Here is a 14,454-nt window from a genome sequence, read left to right as displayed (position 1 = left end):
GGCCTCCCAAAGTGCTGGGATTACAGGCGTGAGCCACCATGCCCGGCCCGGTGTGGTTTTCTTTAATGATTTGATTTAACCTGAGAGAAAAAAAGTATTTTTCTCCAGTTGAAGTGACATGGCCTAATTAAAAGAGAACTGGATAGCGAGTTAGAATTCTGTTCCTCCATCAACAGGCAGCCAAATTACTTAGGTGATTTAGTTATTTGTGTATTTTGCTTATTTCCAAACTTTCCTCACCTACTTTTTGAAAGGATTTGAGGTAGCTTATATTAATAAACATAATTATAAAATAGAATAATGCAGAAAAGTTATCCTTAGACATCTCATCTACAAAATGAGTTGCCTTAGATAATCCAAAAGGTCCTGTCCAGTTGCAAATTATTTCTATTTATAAAACAAGAATACTTTACTGAAATTAAAACAGTGTTCCACCAGTATTTAAACACAATTTTAAGGTCACTTGGCAGTGGACCTCTAATGTCCTGAAATAAAGTTAGACCTAATATTGAAAATATGTAGCTCTGATTGGTTGGTTTTACATATAGGATTTAGTCAGTTTATTTCTGCCCTAAAGGAAACAAATTAAAGAGTAAATCATAATTTTAAAAGATTTGTTATTTTAAAAATAATAGTATTTGAAACTAACAGTTAGAAATTAAAATATATTATGAAAAGTTAGATTAAGTTAAATGGAAGCCTTTAAAAGAAATGGGGGGCCAGGAGTGGTGCCTCACACCTGTAATCCCAGCACTTTGGGAGACCAAGGCAGGTGTTCCTGATCACTTGAGGTCAGGAGTTCAAGACCAGCCTGGCTGACATGGTGAAATCTCATCTCCACTAAAAATACAAACAAACAAACAAACAAACAAAAAGTCACACATGGTGGTGCGCACCTATAATCCCAGATACTCAGGCTGAGGCAGGAGAATCATTCGAATCCAGGAGGTGGAGGTTTCAGTGAGCTGAGATAGCACTACTGTTCTCCAGCTTGGGCGACGGAGCGAGACTCTGTCTCAAAAAAAAAAAAAAAAAAAGAAAGAAAGAAAAAAGAAATGAGGGATGCCAGTTTAAAGAAAGCAAACTTTGTTCTGGCTAATGACTTCACCCAGTGAATAATATGGAAATTATTTTATGTATAATCACCAATCAGTTCAATGTGTTTATAATAATTTTATTATATACAAATATAATTCTATCAAAGACACTTTCCTATAACTTCATAGTTGTGTATTATTAATATCATCCTTTTGCATGTTACTTTAACATTTCAAAATACTTTTCTTACCTACTTTGAATTTGCAATACAGACAAGTATCATGAAAGCTGGCACACAAGAGTACAGGTGACTTGTTCACACATTGAATGATTGGAAGAGCCAAGACTTAGAATCCAGGAGCCTTGGTGCATATAGATATTTGCTTTTAAATTTTCCTCTGGACCAAGTGCACTTCCAAAGAATTCTTAAGATCCGTAGGGAAATTATGTGGGTTTATAAAAAGGTGACCAAAAGACCAGATTTCTTTAAGCAGTTGTCTTAGTCCAGTTTTTGTTGCAGTAACACAGTACCACAAATTGAATAATGTATAAAGAAAATGCATTAATTTCTCACAGTTCTGGAGCCTGGGAAGTCCAATATCAAGGCGCCAGCATCTGTCGGGGGCCTTCTTGCCAAGTCACTTCACAGCTGAAAGCGGAAGGGCAACAGAGCATGCAGGAGTCAGAGAAAGCTAGAGAGGACTGAATGTGCTTTTACTCTCATGATAACTCACTCACTCCCATGATAATAACATTAATCCATTCATGAGGGTAGAGTCCTCACGACCTAATCACTTCTTATTAGGCTTCACCTCGCAGTATTCCTGTTGCATTGGGGATTAAGTTTCCAGCACATGACCTTTGGAGGACACATTCAAACCATAGCAACAGTAAAGCTTAACGAGAGTTAAATGTAAGGCTCGGTTCCACTAACTTCTGTCTTATATTTGAATGAATTTACCCAGAAAAGGTCCACACATGGAAGTAGTTTCATGCATTTGGTTTCTCCACCTCTTTGGTCATGAACCATCCCAATGTAGGAAAATCCCTCATTTCAAGAATGGGGGGTAGGCTGTTTAAAGTACTGAAAATATTCAAAAGGAATGTCTTCCGTCAGTTGAGGGAGAGACTCCAAATATACAAAATCCGAAGTTCATCTTTGTGGTCTGCAAGTCAGGCAAGTTGCATATGAAGCTGTTTCTCACTGGTTGCTGGAGCTCATTCACATTGTTCAGCAAGCCCTCTTGTGTCCTCAGCCTTCTGACAATGGCGTTTCACAGAAATGGATCAGTTAAACCCACGGGAGTGTGATTGGTCAGTTAAACCCACAGGAGGATAATTCTGGGGAATTTTCTCATGGATCCCTCATGCCACTGTCTCCGTGGCACTACGCTGAGTTAGCTCATCAATACCTACCCCTTAATATGTGTTTATAATACTTTTATTTACTTATTTTTTATTCAAGGCGTGAGCTGTGCACAGTACATGTTAAATCATTAAACATGTAATGTTAATTCTGTACAGCCACCAGGTGAAATGGGAATTATCGTTCCAAATTTATGGGAGAAGAAACTAACAGAGGAAAAGGGCTGCTTCCAAAACTCCCAGCAATTAGCATTGTCATTGGTATTAAAACCCATGCTTATTTGAACTCACTACAAAAAATGGTCAAGAACCAGATCCTGCCTAAATGGAAAACAATGGTGACAATAATTTGCTTCCATTTAAGCCAAACTTCAGCAAAATTGTCATTATCTCTAAAATTCCTTTTTATGAAACTGGCATGATTTTGGTTTTCTTGTTTTATTACAGTATTTCATACATATTTTAGTTTTTTGCTGATATAACAGAATAAAAAGGATGAATTTCTTTTTGTTCCCAGACCTGGCTTTCAAACACACCTTCCCATCTGCTGGTTGTTTGGCCCTTTCTAAGACGATTTGAAAATTAAATCATCACTGCTTTCTCAAATTCACATTTGTTAGAAGACATGATAATTTTTGGTTGTAACTCATTTACGTCCACTGTCATCAGGATGCAATTCTCTGGCATGCAGAAGATAGGAACTATTTGCTTCAGCAGTGAGGTGCGGTCAGCCTCTACAATAAGCCCGAGCCCTGATACCCTGTTCTCCTTCCACTTAAGCACAGATGATTTACATTTGACCATGAGACTGTGTTTGCCAGAAACCATTGGCAACTAAGGGGACACTAGTTTCCTTTCCTTGGATAGTGTGATTCCAGTTAGTTCTACATTTTCATCATTCACTCTTATGTTAAGTATTGTTGGAATTGTATGTAAAACATAGTATTAATTTTAAGAAATAGAATTTTGATTCTATCTCAAATTTGGGGACATATTCTGTGTACTTCAGTTTCTTCAATTAAAATCTCACAGTTTTAACATTAAGCAATACTTTCTCTATGGATATATCATAGAGAATGAATCCAGTATCCTGATAAATATTAACTTTAAAAATACACTTAAATGCAAGAGTAGGCATTCTGTTGTTGCACTTGTGAGGGGAGGCTAGAGAATTTACAGAGAGAAATGAGGAAATGTTAAGAACCAATTGCACTGAAAAAACAGCTAGCAATGAGAAGCAAAATTATCCCCAAGATGGTGGGAGAAAGTTTTATTAACAGTTAAGAAACCACATTTTAACAGGCACATTTCACCGTAAGTGTAAAGTGTTCCCTGGTGAACAAAATCAAGTTATAGGAAAATCACCTTTTCTGAAAGGGCTTTGCACAAGGAATTGCTATAACTTGCCTGTATCCTTAAAAGTTGTTTTCCTCGATGATGTGTAGCCTTTAAAATGGGAGCCTGATGTAAAGGTGACTCCCTGAGGAGATACCTCCTTTTCCGTTACCACTTAATTTTGGTTCTACTCACTTTGGAGGAAATGATGTGTGCAAAACCAAGGGCAGGATCAACCTATTCTGCAAACAAGGGAATCATTTACTGTCTGTTAATTTATTGCAGCGGAATATCAGGCGCTCTGCAGCAGCGGGCCGGGGATGACGTCAGCAGGCAGTGGTAAGGATTCCTTTCAAAATTTACTACCTTGACTATGTGCGGAGGCAGCATCAGGCTTTCCTGTGGGTTTCGCATTGATCCCTTTACACTAGTCTGACCTGACTCCCTCTCTGGCCATCGCTGTGCCATGTATCTGGGATGCTCAGAAGCCTTCAGTTGCAGAGCAGCCAGGGCACTGTGGGCTCTAGGATTTCTGGGTGTGGCTGTGGGGCTTGGCCACTGAAGGGGTCAGGTCCTCTCCCATTGTGGTTGATGTGTGCTCACAGATGACATATAATGACTTTTGTTGCTCATGCTTGAGAAGGGGCAGCCTGACTCTCCTGTGGATCTTCCACTGTCAAGTACAACTCAGGATGATGGGCTGGTGGAACCATTCTCCATCTGCATTCTGAAGGATTCTTAACTGTTAAGTGCTCAGTATTATAAGACAGCAGTAGGGAGCAGTGACAGCAATTAACTGAGTTGGAAGAGAATGAAATATTTAGCTAGAGAAATATTGGTGCCATGCAAGGAATTAAAGTTAAAAGGGAGAATTGGAACAAGTATGAAAATAGGTGACAAGAAAGTGGAAGGGATTATTTTATTAATATAAAGCTACGCAGTTTGATTCAGGGAGATCTGAAAGAACGTGGACTGGCTGAATTGATTGTCAGTTCATTCAGCATGATTAGTTTCATCATTGTGTGTAAATGAAAATGTGGAGGGGGTATTCAGAGGAGGAAAGATGAGAGGTAAGGAAACTTATAATGAAAAAGGAGTTAATGGGAAATAAGTAAGTTGTCATAGGGACTTGGAAGAAAAAAAAAGTCAACTCTAATTTATAGAAGAATCAGGCACCAGGATTTGGGACTATCCATTCACTGGTTGTCATTCTGCACCTGCCTTGACTCCTCAGTTGTGAGGGTGCAGAAGAGGGAGGGCCCCACCTCAGGTGGGCAGAGCGGCAGAGGCTTTTTCAGAGCCTGTGGTGTTGGAGCTGGCTTTTGACCTGTAAATAAGCCTGCTGCAGGTGTTCCTGACACAGAGTGAAGAGGGCGTTATATGTTCACGGAAGAGTGTGAAGTTTGGGATAAGTAAACAAAAAATTTGTATTTTAGTTTAATCTTGAGGATATTGTTGAACCTATGAAAGTTTGAACCATAAGAATGATCATAATCAGCTTGTTTTTAGGATGGTAAAAATGGTTGCAGTGTAGAGGGTAGATGGAAGACAGAAGGGCTGGTGGTAGGGAGACCAGTTGTAGAGACTTGGGACCTGCTCTGTCAATCCATGTTTCCATCTTGGTGCTTGGACTAGGAGAAGTCCAGGAGGTCTCCTTCAGCTTGATTAGGGATTGGTTATCTTGTAGTTTCGGCTGAGAGGCCAAGTTCCTCTCAGGAACTTGTGAGAGAAAGACTTGACTCAGAATATCTTACAGTGAGAAAAAGAGATCGAGAGTTCTCTTTCCAGTGAAATCGATTTTTTTCCTCCAGTAGGTCCTAAGGTCATTACATGTATTGTAGTGTTATATTTTTAACAATTCATTCAATGTTTATTTTATAATGTTAATTGATTTTGAACTTTTCTGTGGTGCAGATATAAATGAATGTGCACTAGATCCTGATATTTGCCCAAATGGAATCTGTGAAAACCTTCGTGGGACCTATAAATGTATATGCAATTCAGGATATGAAGTGGATTCGACCGGGAAGAACTGTGTTGGTAAGAAGTTTTACCTGTTTTCTGAAACATTTCCTGCATAATGCATTCATTCTTTCATTGCTGGGAGAAAACTGCCTTTGAGTAGCTTAGAGGACTAGGCAGAAGGACACTTTATACTTCGAATGTCAGCACAGCAGATGCATGTCTTTAATAACAAAAATTTACATGACTGCATCTTGACAATTTATGAATAATGATGTATCAGATTCATTCCTTGAAATGATTTGCTCCTTAAAATAAAGATGTATCAGATTTCACTCCTTCAAAGAGAAGCTCCTTAGATATGAGATACAGAGATTCTGAACCATTCTCACGTGACTACAAAGTCAACCTTGTTTTTACTGAGAGAGAAGCAGCTGTTCTCCCAAACATTTATTAGACTTGATCAGAGAAAACACAGCTTACTTTCAGGAATACCTGCTCTCTGTTATGTTAAACCCTTAAAGTTGGGTTTTGCTTTAGACAGGCATATTATTCAGCTGAAAGCAGGCAGTTTTCCTGAGCTCCCTATATCATGAATCTAAATTCTCCATGACAATCATAAATGCTACAGATTATACTTTATAATCGTACCTGGAGACAGTTTGAATTATTATAAGGAAGAAACACCTATTCTAGAACTAACACATGTCAAAGATGGACCATACCTTTTAAGTATTTATTTAGTTCCTTAAATCAATAAGGTTAATCCTTTTAATTTGACAAAATGAATTAAATTATATAAATTTAATTATATAATGTAACTATATAAAGATAATGATTTCCAGCAAATCTATATTTTCTTCCTGTTAAAGAAATAAGTGAATTAAATAGTCTAATGACTTTGGGCTTTGTAGATACTCAGTTTAGATATTTAGTTTAAAACCAGGTTGGCTGGGTGCAGTGGCCCACGCCTATAATCCCAGCACTTTGGGAGGCCAAGGCAGGTGGATCACGAGGTCAGGAGATCGAGACCATCCTGGCGAACACAGTGAAACCCCATCTCTACTAAAAATACAGAAAAATTAGCTGGGCCTGGGGGCGGGCGCCTGTAGTCCCAGCTACTCAGGAGGCTGAGGCAGGAGAATGGCGTGAACCCAGGAGGTGGAGCTTGCAGTGAGCCAAGATCACACCACTGCACTCCAGCCTGGGTGACAGAGCGAGACTCTGTCTCAAAAAATAAAATAAAATAAAATAAAATAAAACCAGGTCAAACCTCTGTTTTCCTAAAATGAGATAGTTTAGGTAAAAGCTAATGATACAAGAATTTTGCCTTTTTACTTGAATCGATCATATCATTATTACTTTAAAGATCTAATGTAAAAGAGCAAAGAAGATACAGGCAAAGTCTAGACCCTTTTAAGTGTTCATTTTCATTGACTTTGCAGATATTAATGAATGTGTACTGAACAGTCTCCTTTGTGACAATGGACAATGTAGAAATACTCCTGGAAGTTTTGTCTGTACCTGCCCCAAGGGATTTATCTACAAACCTGATCTAAAAACATGTGAAGGTAAACCATATTTTTGTTCTTATACTGTGTACTTTGCTATCTTTTGGAATGCCATTAGAAAACCATAAGACTAAATTAGAATCTCCTGTATTTTAGACAGTTATGCCAATTTAGTTGAAATTCTGTGGTTCTAAATGGCACTAGTATGTACTTTGTAAGCCACTTATGGTATTTACTTGCAATTGGCATTTTAATTGCCATCATTTAATAGATAAAGAAAATGTTATGTGTCTGCTATTTGAGCTGTTAATTCAGAAATCACGTATACATTTACTGCAGATATTCTGAATAAAAAGAAAGGTTCAGCCTAGTCCCGTATTCTATACTATAGAGATGTACTAGTCTATACTATAGGGTTATTTTGGCATTCCATCTAGTGTAGGAAAAACTATTAGGCCAGCTTTACTATGTGAGATGAAGGATATGTAGTAGCAATTGAGGCCAAAGTTGAAGTACTCTTTTAGGCCCAAGACTAAATTTTAGCAGTAATGTAGACCTGTTTTTGTTTCAGACATTGATGAATGCGAATCAAGTCCTTGCATTAATGGAGTCTGCAAGAACAGCCCAGGCTCTTTTATTTGTGAATGTTCTTCTGAAAGTACTTTGGATCCAACAAAAACCATCTGCATAGGTATTTATCTTTCTGAGAATGATTTTTCTATGTTTATCAATGTTGTTATACTCAATATCAGCTTTTCCTGCAAAAGAGCTTAAGTATGGATGAACAACATTAAAAACTTTGTTATTCTTCGTTTCAAATGCTATTTTTTCCTATGATTCCAAGGTGTATGTTTGAATTTTTATATCGATTCATTAAATAGTATTCCCTCATCTGCAGAAACCATCAAGGGAACTTGCTGGCAGACTGTCATCGATGGGCGGTGTGAGATCAACATCAATGGCGCCACCTTAAAGTCCCAGTGCTGCTCCTCCCTCGGGGCTGCGTGGGGAAGCCCGTGCACCCTATGCCAAGTTGGTAAGAGAAACCCATGCTGTGGTTCCTGCACCACTCCACTGGTCTTTGCCTAAAAAGGGGAAGCCTAGTCCTTCGTTTATCTAGGCTCACATGAGAATTTTGAAAGATTTAATCCTGATGACCCCAACCATATTGCTGAATGGGAAATAAGAAGTGTCCATTTTTATGTGATTTTGTTAATTTATTATTTTCTGTCTCCACGTTGTAATGTGGTTAGTTAGTGTTGCTTCCCTGGAGCACCAGTGCCTACCGGCTCTCTTGGGAACCTTGTGGTTAGGGGTTCTGAGCTTTTTATAGGTACAGATTCTCTTTCAAAAAGCTAATTGATGTAAAGAAACCAGTATTCGTGACTAAACTTCAGGAGGATTTCTGGTGAACGTCTAAATCTGTTGGGAATTCAAGGTTTGAGAACCTTGCTCATGGTTTTGCTGATTTTCTGTTTAGATATATACATGTATAAATTTATGTGAATGCTGGAGAGCGTGAGATCTCCAAATTATAGACTTGAGTTTTCTATATTCATGTTAAAGTAATTCTATAGTGTGATTCCTATTTTCAGGTGAACAGCAAGAGAGAAATCTACCTTCAGTTTCCCTCTTAGCTATCACTTTAACATGATCTATAGGGTACTTCTGTGTCTTTTGGAATATCTTAGTGGAATTGAGCTTTATTTGAGGAGACATTTCATTGTTGTTCTTCCTCACCTATGCAATCTCAGAAACATTTTGTTATCTCATACTTATAGCAACACAATCTACTTCATGTTCCAGGTCATCTTTCATGTTTCTCATACTATGTCAGAACTTCAAAGTCTGGATATTGTTATCTCAAATTAATTTTCTGTTTTGTTTTTTGCTTTTTATTACAGATCCCATATGTGGTAAAGGGTACTCAAGAATTAAAGGAACACAGTGTGAAGGTATTTCTGATTACTTATAAACCATACATTTTTTTGTGCATAATGAATGTTTATATTAACTTGGACTGGATAAAGCTGTCATGTAACTTAACAGGGAGAAATATGCAGCAGAGAAAAAAAAATAATGAGAACTACAAAACGGAACAGCTGTTAATTTCACAAGTGTATATATACTATTGCTAGTGTCAGACTGCTATGTCCAAAGGACAGGGTGGGTAGCTTAAAATGTTTTAGGTTGATCGCAGTTTAGAGAGACTGCACTTTCACAATGCTGTCAGGAAGAGAAAAACAGTAAGTTATTGATGAGTCTGTAAAATGTGTGTTTTTTTGGTTTGTCCTGGCATTTTTTGTTTGTTTGTTTCATAGTCATGGATGATTTAGAAGGACACATTCTGTTTTCTCTTTGTTGAAAGTCTGCATGGAGTTTCTTCAGTTTGCTGTGATTCTTTCTCGTGAGTTTCAGATAGACATAGGTCATGGTGACTAACACAACCTGACATGACACAGCAGCTGAAAAATTTTAAAAACAGCAATTAGTCCCATATGTGGGATGAAATGAAGTTTTTTCCTTGTTAAAACAAAGAGGCACACTACAACCCCCACCCAAGGTCTTGCTTTCCAAATGATGACTGAATCCTTTGGCCTTTCTCTGGTCCAGACCCGCTGTTAATAACTTATCTGACCTCAGCAGCATATTTTGTTGTACAAGTGGCCAAAACAAAACAAAAAACCCAAAAAGGTAGATTCCACTCTCTCCCCATTGATCTCTCTTACAAGGAAAGATTCAGAATATGTTTTCAACATTCCTGGTGTGGAAAGTTATTTCTTCTAAATAGAGATACAGTGTATATGAGTTTCTTAGCTAATGTTCCCCCCGCCTTTTTTTTTTTTTTTTTGGCATTGGCAAGTAAGTGCCTTTCTTTTGATTAACTTGGTGGTGAATACTTTTCCAAATTAAGTGCAGAGAACATATTGCTCTCCATTAAGCGAACTGGGAAGGACTGATACATTTGAGAGAGATTGGATGAATGATGAATGAATGAACATGAGTATCTTTTCATTCTCCTCAGCCCAAGCTGAGACCAAAGCATGGACAGAACAGCCTGAGACCATGGCTGAGTTAGAATTGATTGTACATTTTCTGGTGATTTATCAGCACTTCTTAAAAGACACCCTTCATTGGCCCACATATTCCTTGGTGGGATATTTTTCTATGCTGACCTTCAAGCTGTTTCTTCTTTGCTAGTTTGAAAAACCAGGTTTTTGCTTCTCCATTCATTTCCGGGCATCTGCTCTCATAAAGCAAATTATATTGCCGGGAACCCTACAGCTACCAGAGCTATCTCCAAGAACTCACACCAGCTGCCTGTCTCTGCAACTCAAAAGTTATTCCCTGAAACCAGTGGAGAAACTCTTACATATTTAGTAATAGGTGGGCTCATTCTGGTTGCTATGCAGGCACCCTAGAAATTCTACACGAACTATTTGTAGGCAAACTAGTTTTATCAACTTACCAGGTTCAAAATGGGGAATAATTATGACTGCATGAGTAGAATAAGGTAGAATGATATTATAAACATATATTAACTTTATGCTTTTCTTTTCTTTTTAGATATAGATGAATGTGAAGTGTTCCCAGGAGTGTGCAAAAATGGCCTGTGTGTTAACACTAGGGGGTCATTCAAGTGTCAGTGTCCCAGTGGAATGACTTTGGATGCCACAGGAAGGATCTGTCTTGGTAAATACTGAGCTCATTATTTTTCTAATAATAATGTACTAAAGATTATTAAAGATGCAGTTAACAAGATATAGCTGAGCACTTAGCTTCAGGTGCAGACACACACTCCAAAATTCAGCATGTCCTCTAGGGTCCATGGCCGCTCCATTGACAGTCTTTCAAATAGTAAGGAGCAACTGTAGTTTTTGTTGATGTGCAGCTATTCCTTAAATCACTAGCATCACAGTTACTTTTCCAGAACTCTTAAATCAGCCCCATATGCCACGAACTATCAAATACAAGCTGAGTGGTGGAGAAAAGAACAATATTTGCACATATTTGGAAACTGTAGCCCATGTCTTCTAAGCATATCCTGACATTGGCCAAAAGGACAGGTCCTTGCAGAAACACCTGTGGATATCAGGAGTGAAGATGCCACTCCCCTGAAAAGTGAACCTGAGAAAGCCCAGGGCAGGTATCACTGCTAGTCATAGTGGGATACTCTGTGCCAACTGCTAGAGCCCAAGTGGGATCCTCAAGCCAAATTGTCTCACCCCAACCCTAAGAATCCTTAATCCTTAGAACTCTAAGTCCTAAGTCCCTATGGACTCGTGATAGCAGCAAGTTTGAGATCCCACAGTCATGCATCTAAGGTCTGGCAGACTTATTCTGGTGTTACTACTATGGCTTCTGCCTCTGCGTAGAGTATATCCCTTGGATCACTGGTCTCTGAGTCCATGACTCTGGAAATGATGCTTACCTGTGTTTCACATCTGAAACCACATTACTCTGAAGTGCACGCTCAGTGAAGACTACTGTAGGTAGTTTAAAAAGTGGTATAGAGTGAAGGATTTTGATCACTTACCAATTAGAATGAACAAACCTTTAAATATTGAACTTTATAGTTTATAGTATAAATAAATAATATGGAATGGAAGTGGGAATTCAAAGCCAAAAGTATTTTTGTAATTAAGGATGTCAGTTAATGCTATTCTGAGTCTTAGTTTCTTTGTTTAGGAGGAATCGGTATTTAATGAGAATCTTCTAGGTTCTTCATTTGAAAGATGCTTCAGTGTTTAATTTTGGATTCATTTTAAAATAATTTATTTTAATATGGGAAGCCTGAATATAAAGCTGCCCAGAATACTTCAAAAACTTTCTAACGTTAGAGAAAACCCAGGGAGTTAGGTAAATTGTTAATGGCCCCATCGTGAAGGAGAAAGAGAAGGAGGATACCTCTCACGTTTCAGTTACACTTCATTACTTTCAGATGTATAATCTCATTTGGGCTTCGCAGAACCTTAAGAGAGATGAGTGCAACATCCTATAACAGATGTGGAAATTCAGGTTTAGGATAATTTATTGAGGACAATCCACTGGGTTACAGAACGGGACCAAAATCCAGCTCTTCTGACCTCTGCTTGGCTGGGCTTTCTATTCTTCTTCATAACCCATGAATTTGGGTTTAGGGCTAGAGGGATCCCACATGTATCTTGAAGAATGTGCCGATAAGCACGTGTTGAGGTGAAAGAAATATTTGAGAAGAAAAGTGAATGGCTTTTCTTTTCATTTTTGTCTTCAGTCTCAAGTAAGACAAGAAAGAAATATTTGAGAAAAAAAGTGAATGACTTTTCTTTGCATTTTTCTCTTCAATCTCAAGTAAGATGGTCCTCTTTGCAGAGTTCACCATTCTACCTTCCCAAAAATGAAGTGGGTCTGAGGAAAAGGTGATTGCACTAGGGCAAACATTCTCCAACAATAAAGAGTACAGCTGGCCTTTAGCTGTGGAGGACATGCCAAGGCATCATGGCGTGCATGCATCGGTGATAGGAATTTCTGTACAGGAGAAAACATCTCCTGAAAGAGCCTTGTGGGATCTCTCAGAATACCATTCCTTATGTAGAATTATCAGAAAACACCTAACGTTGAAAGGGAACTTTTCAGAAATAGGAGGTACAAACATGGGCTGACAAAGAGAGTCTTTATTAGGCGAGGATACCTACCCCAGAGCCTAGGGATTTTGTTTTGTTTTGTTTTGTTTTTGAGGAATAAAATTAATTCCAGCCAATAAAAATACAGCAAATTATTACGTGTGCAGTACTTTGCCTAACAGAGTGTTGGCAATTTGGGGCAGTGGAAGCCGTGCAGCTCTATTTAACCTCCCTTGGTTCCCTCTGACAGATATCCGCCTGGAAACCTGCTTCCTGAGGTATGAGGACGAGGAGTGCACTCTGCCAATTGCTGGCCGCCACCGCATGGATGCCTGCTGCTGCTCCGTTGGGGCAGCCTGGGGTACTGAGGAATGCGAGGAGTGTCCCATGAGAAATACTCCTGAGTACGAGGAGCTGTGTCCCAGAGGACCCGGATTTGCCACAAAAGAAATTACAAATGGAAAGCCTTTCTTCAAAGGTACAGTGTTATGTTTTCCATGGCCAATTGCCTTTCTTTTTAGACCAACAGGATGCATTTTCGTGATCTCAGCACTCTACTTGATCATCCCAGCATGCACTTTTTGCTTTCTGAATTATGTAATTATCTTTGTTTAGAAAAGTATGAACTTTTTTTTTTAACTGTTTGGTCCAAGAAGTCCTGGGGGTTAAAATTGTTCTGTATGGAGAGAGAGTTTCTACATGGCCCTCTTAAATGTCGGTTGGCCGGGCGCGGTGGCTCAAGCCTGTAATCCCAGCACTTTGGGAGGCCGAGACGGGCAGATCACGAGGTCAGGAGATCGAGACCATCCTGGCTAACATGGTGAAACCCCGTCTCTACTAAAAAAATACAAAAAACTAGCCGGGCGAGGTGGCGGGCGCCTGTAGTCCCAGCTACTGGGGAGGCTGAGGCAGGAGAATGGCATAAACCCGGGAGGCAGAGCTTGAGCCGAGATCGCGCCACTGCACTCCAGCCTGGGCGACAGAGCGAGACTCTGTCTCAAAAAAAAAAAAATGTAGGTTATGTAATTTCAAAGGAACTTTAATTTTGCTTCCAAAGGCTATGGTAATTCATTGCTGAAGAAGGACTTGGTGCTCTGGAGATTTAATCTCCCAGTTCTGTCTCACATGTAGAAATGAACTTGCATATTTCTTAAGTGTTTGGTCTTGTTTTGGAAAAAGGCCCCTGTAGTAGGAAACTCAGGTCACGTGTTACATGTATGCAGAGTCTTCTAGTCTACAAGAAACTCTTTAAATTATGTTAATGAGATCTTGAGCTGGACACGGTGGTTCATGCCTATAATCCCAGTACTTTGGGAGGCCAAGGTGGGCAGATTACTTGAGTCCAGAGTTCAAGACCAGCCTGGGCAACATGGTGAAACCCCATGTCTACAAAAAAAATAAATAAATAAATAAATGCTAGGCATGGTGGTGCACACCTGTAATCCCTGCAACTCAGGTGGCTGAGGCACAAGAATTGCTTGAATCCAGGAGGTAGAGGTTGCAGTGAACCAAGTACACGACTGCACTCCAGCCTGGATGACAGAGCAGATCCTGTGTCAAAAGAAGGAAGGAAGGAAGGAAGGAAGGAAGGAAGGAAGGAAGGAAGGAAGGAAGGAAGGAAGGAGGAAGAAAGAAGAAGG

The 14,454-nt window shown here is 39.2% G+C and overlaps 1 protein-coding gene across 1 annotated transcript in view; it reads left to right on the top strand.

Moving 5' to 3' along the window:
• The window catches only part of FBN1 (fibrillin 1), a 207,649-nt gene that overhangs the window by 112,381 nt on the left and 80,814 nt on the right, over nucleotides 1–14,454 (top strand). The window contains exons 17-24 of the mRNA XM_011928574.1: nucleotides 4,024–4,077; nucleotides 5,653–5,778; nucleotides 7,146–7,271; nucleotides 7,783–7,902; nucleotides 8,110–8,247; nucleotides 9,116–9,166; nucleotides 10,779–10,904; nucleotides 13,065–13,292. Of these exons, the coding sequence (XP_011783964.1) occupies nucleotides 4,024–4,077; nucleotides 5,653–5,778; nucleotides 7,146–7,271; nucleotides 7,783–7,902; nucleotides 8,110–8,247; nucleotides 9,116–9,166; nucleotides 10,779–10,904; nucleotides 13,065–13,292 (969 nt within the window). The remainder of the gene's footprint in view (nucleotides 1–4,023; nucleotides 4,078–5,652; nucleotides 5,779–7,145; nucleotides 7,272–7,782; nucleotides 7,903–8,109; nucleotides 8,248–9,115; nucleotides 9,167–10,778; nucleotides 10,905–13,064; nucleotides 13,293–14,454) is intronic.

This window comes from Colobus angolensis, unplaced genomic scaffold (assembly GCF_000951035.1).
Source record: "Colobus angolensis palliatus isolate OR3802 unplaced genomic scaffold, Cang.pa_1.0 Scaffold78, whole genome shotgun sequence".
Lineage (NCBI taxonomy): Eukaryota > Metazoa > Chordata > Mammalia > Primates > Cercopithecidae > Colobus > Colobus angolensis.
Note: the sequence above shows the minus strand (reverse complement) of the source record. Positions and strands in the feature narration are given on the sequence as shown.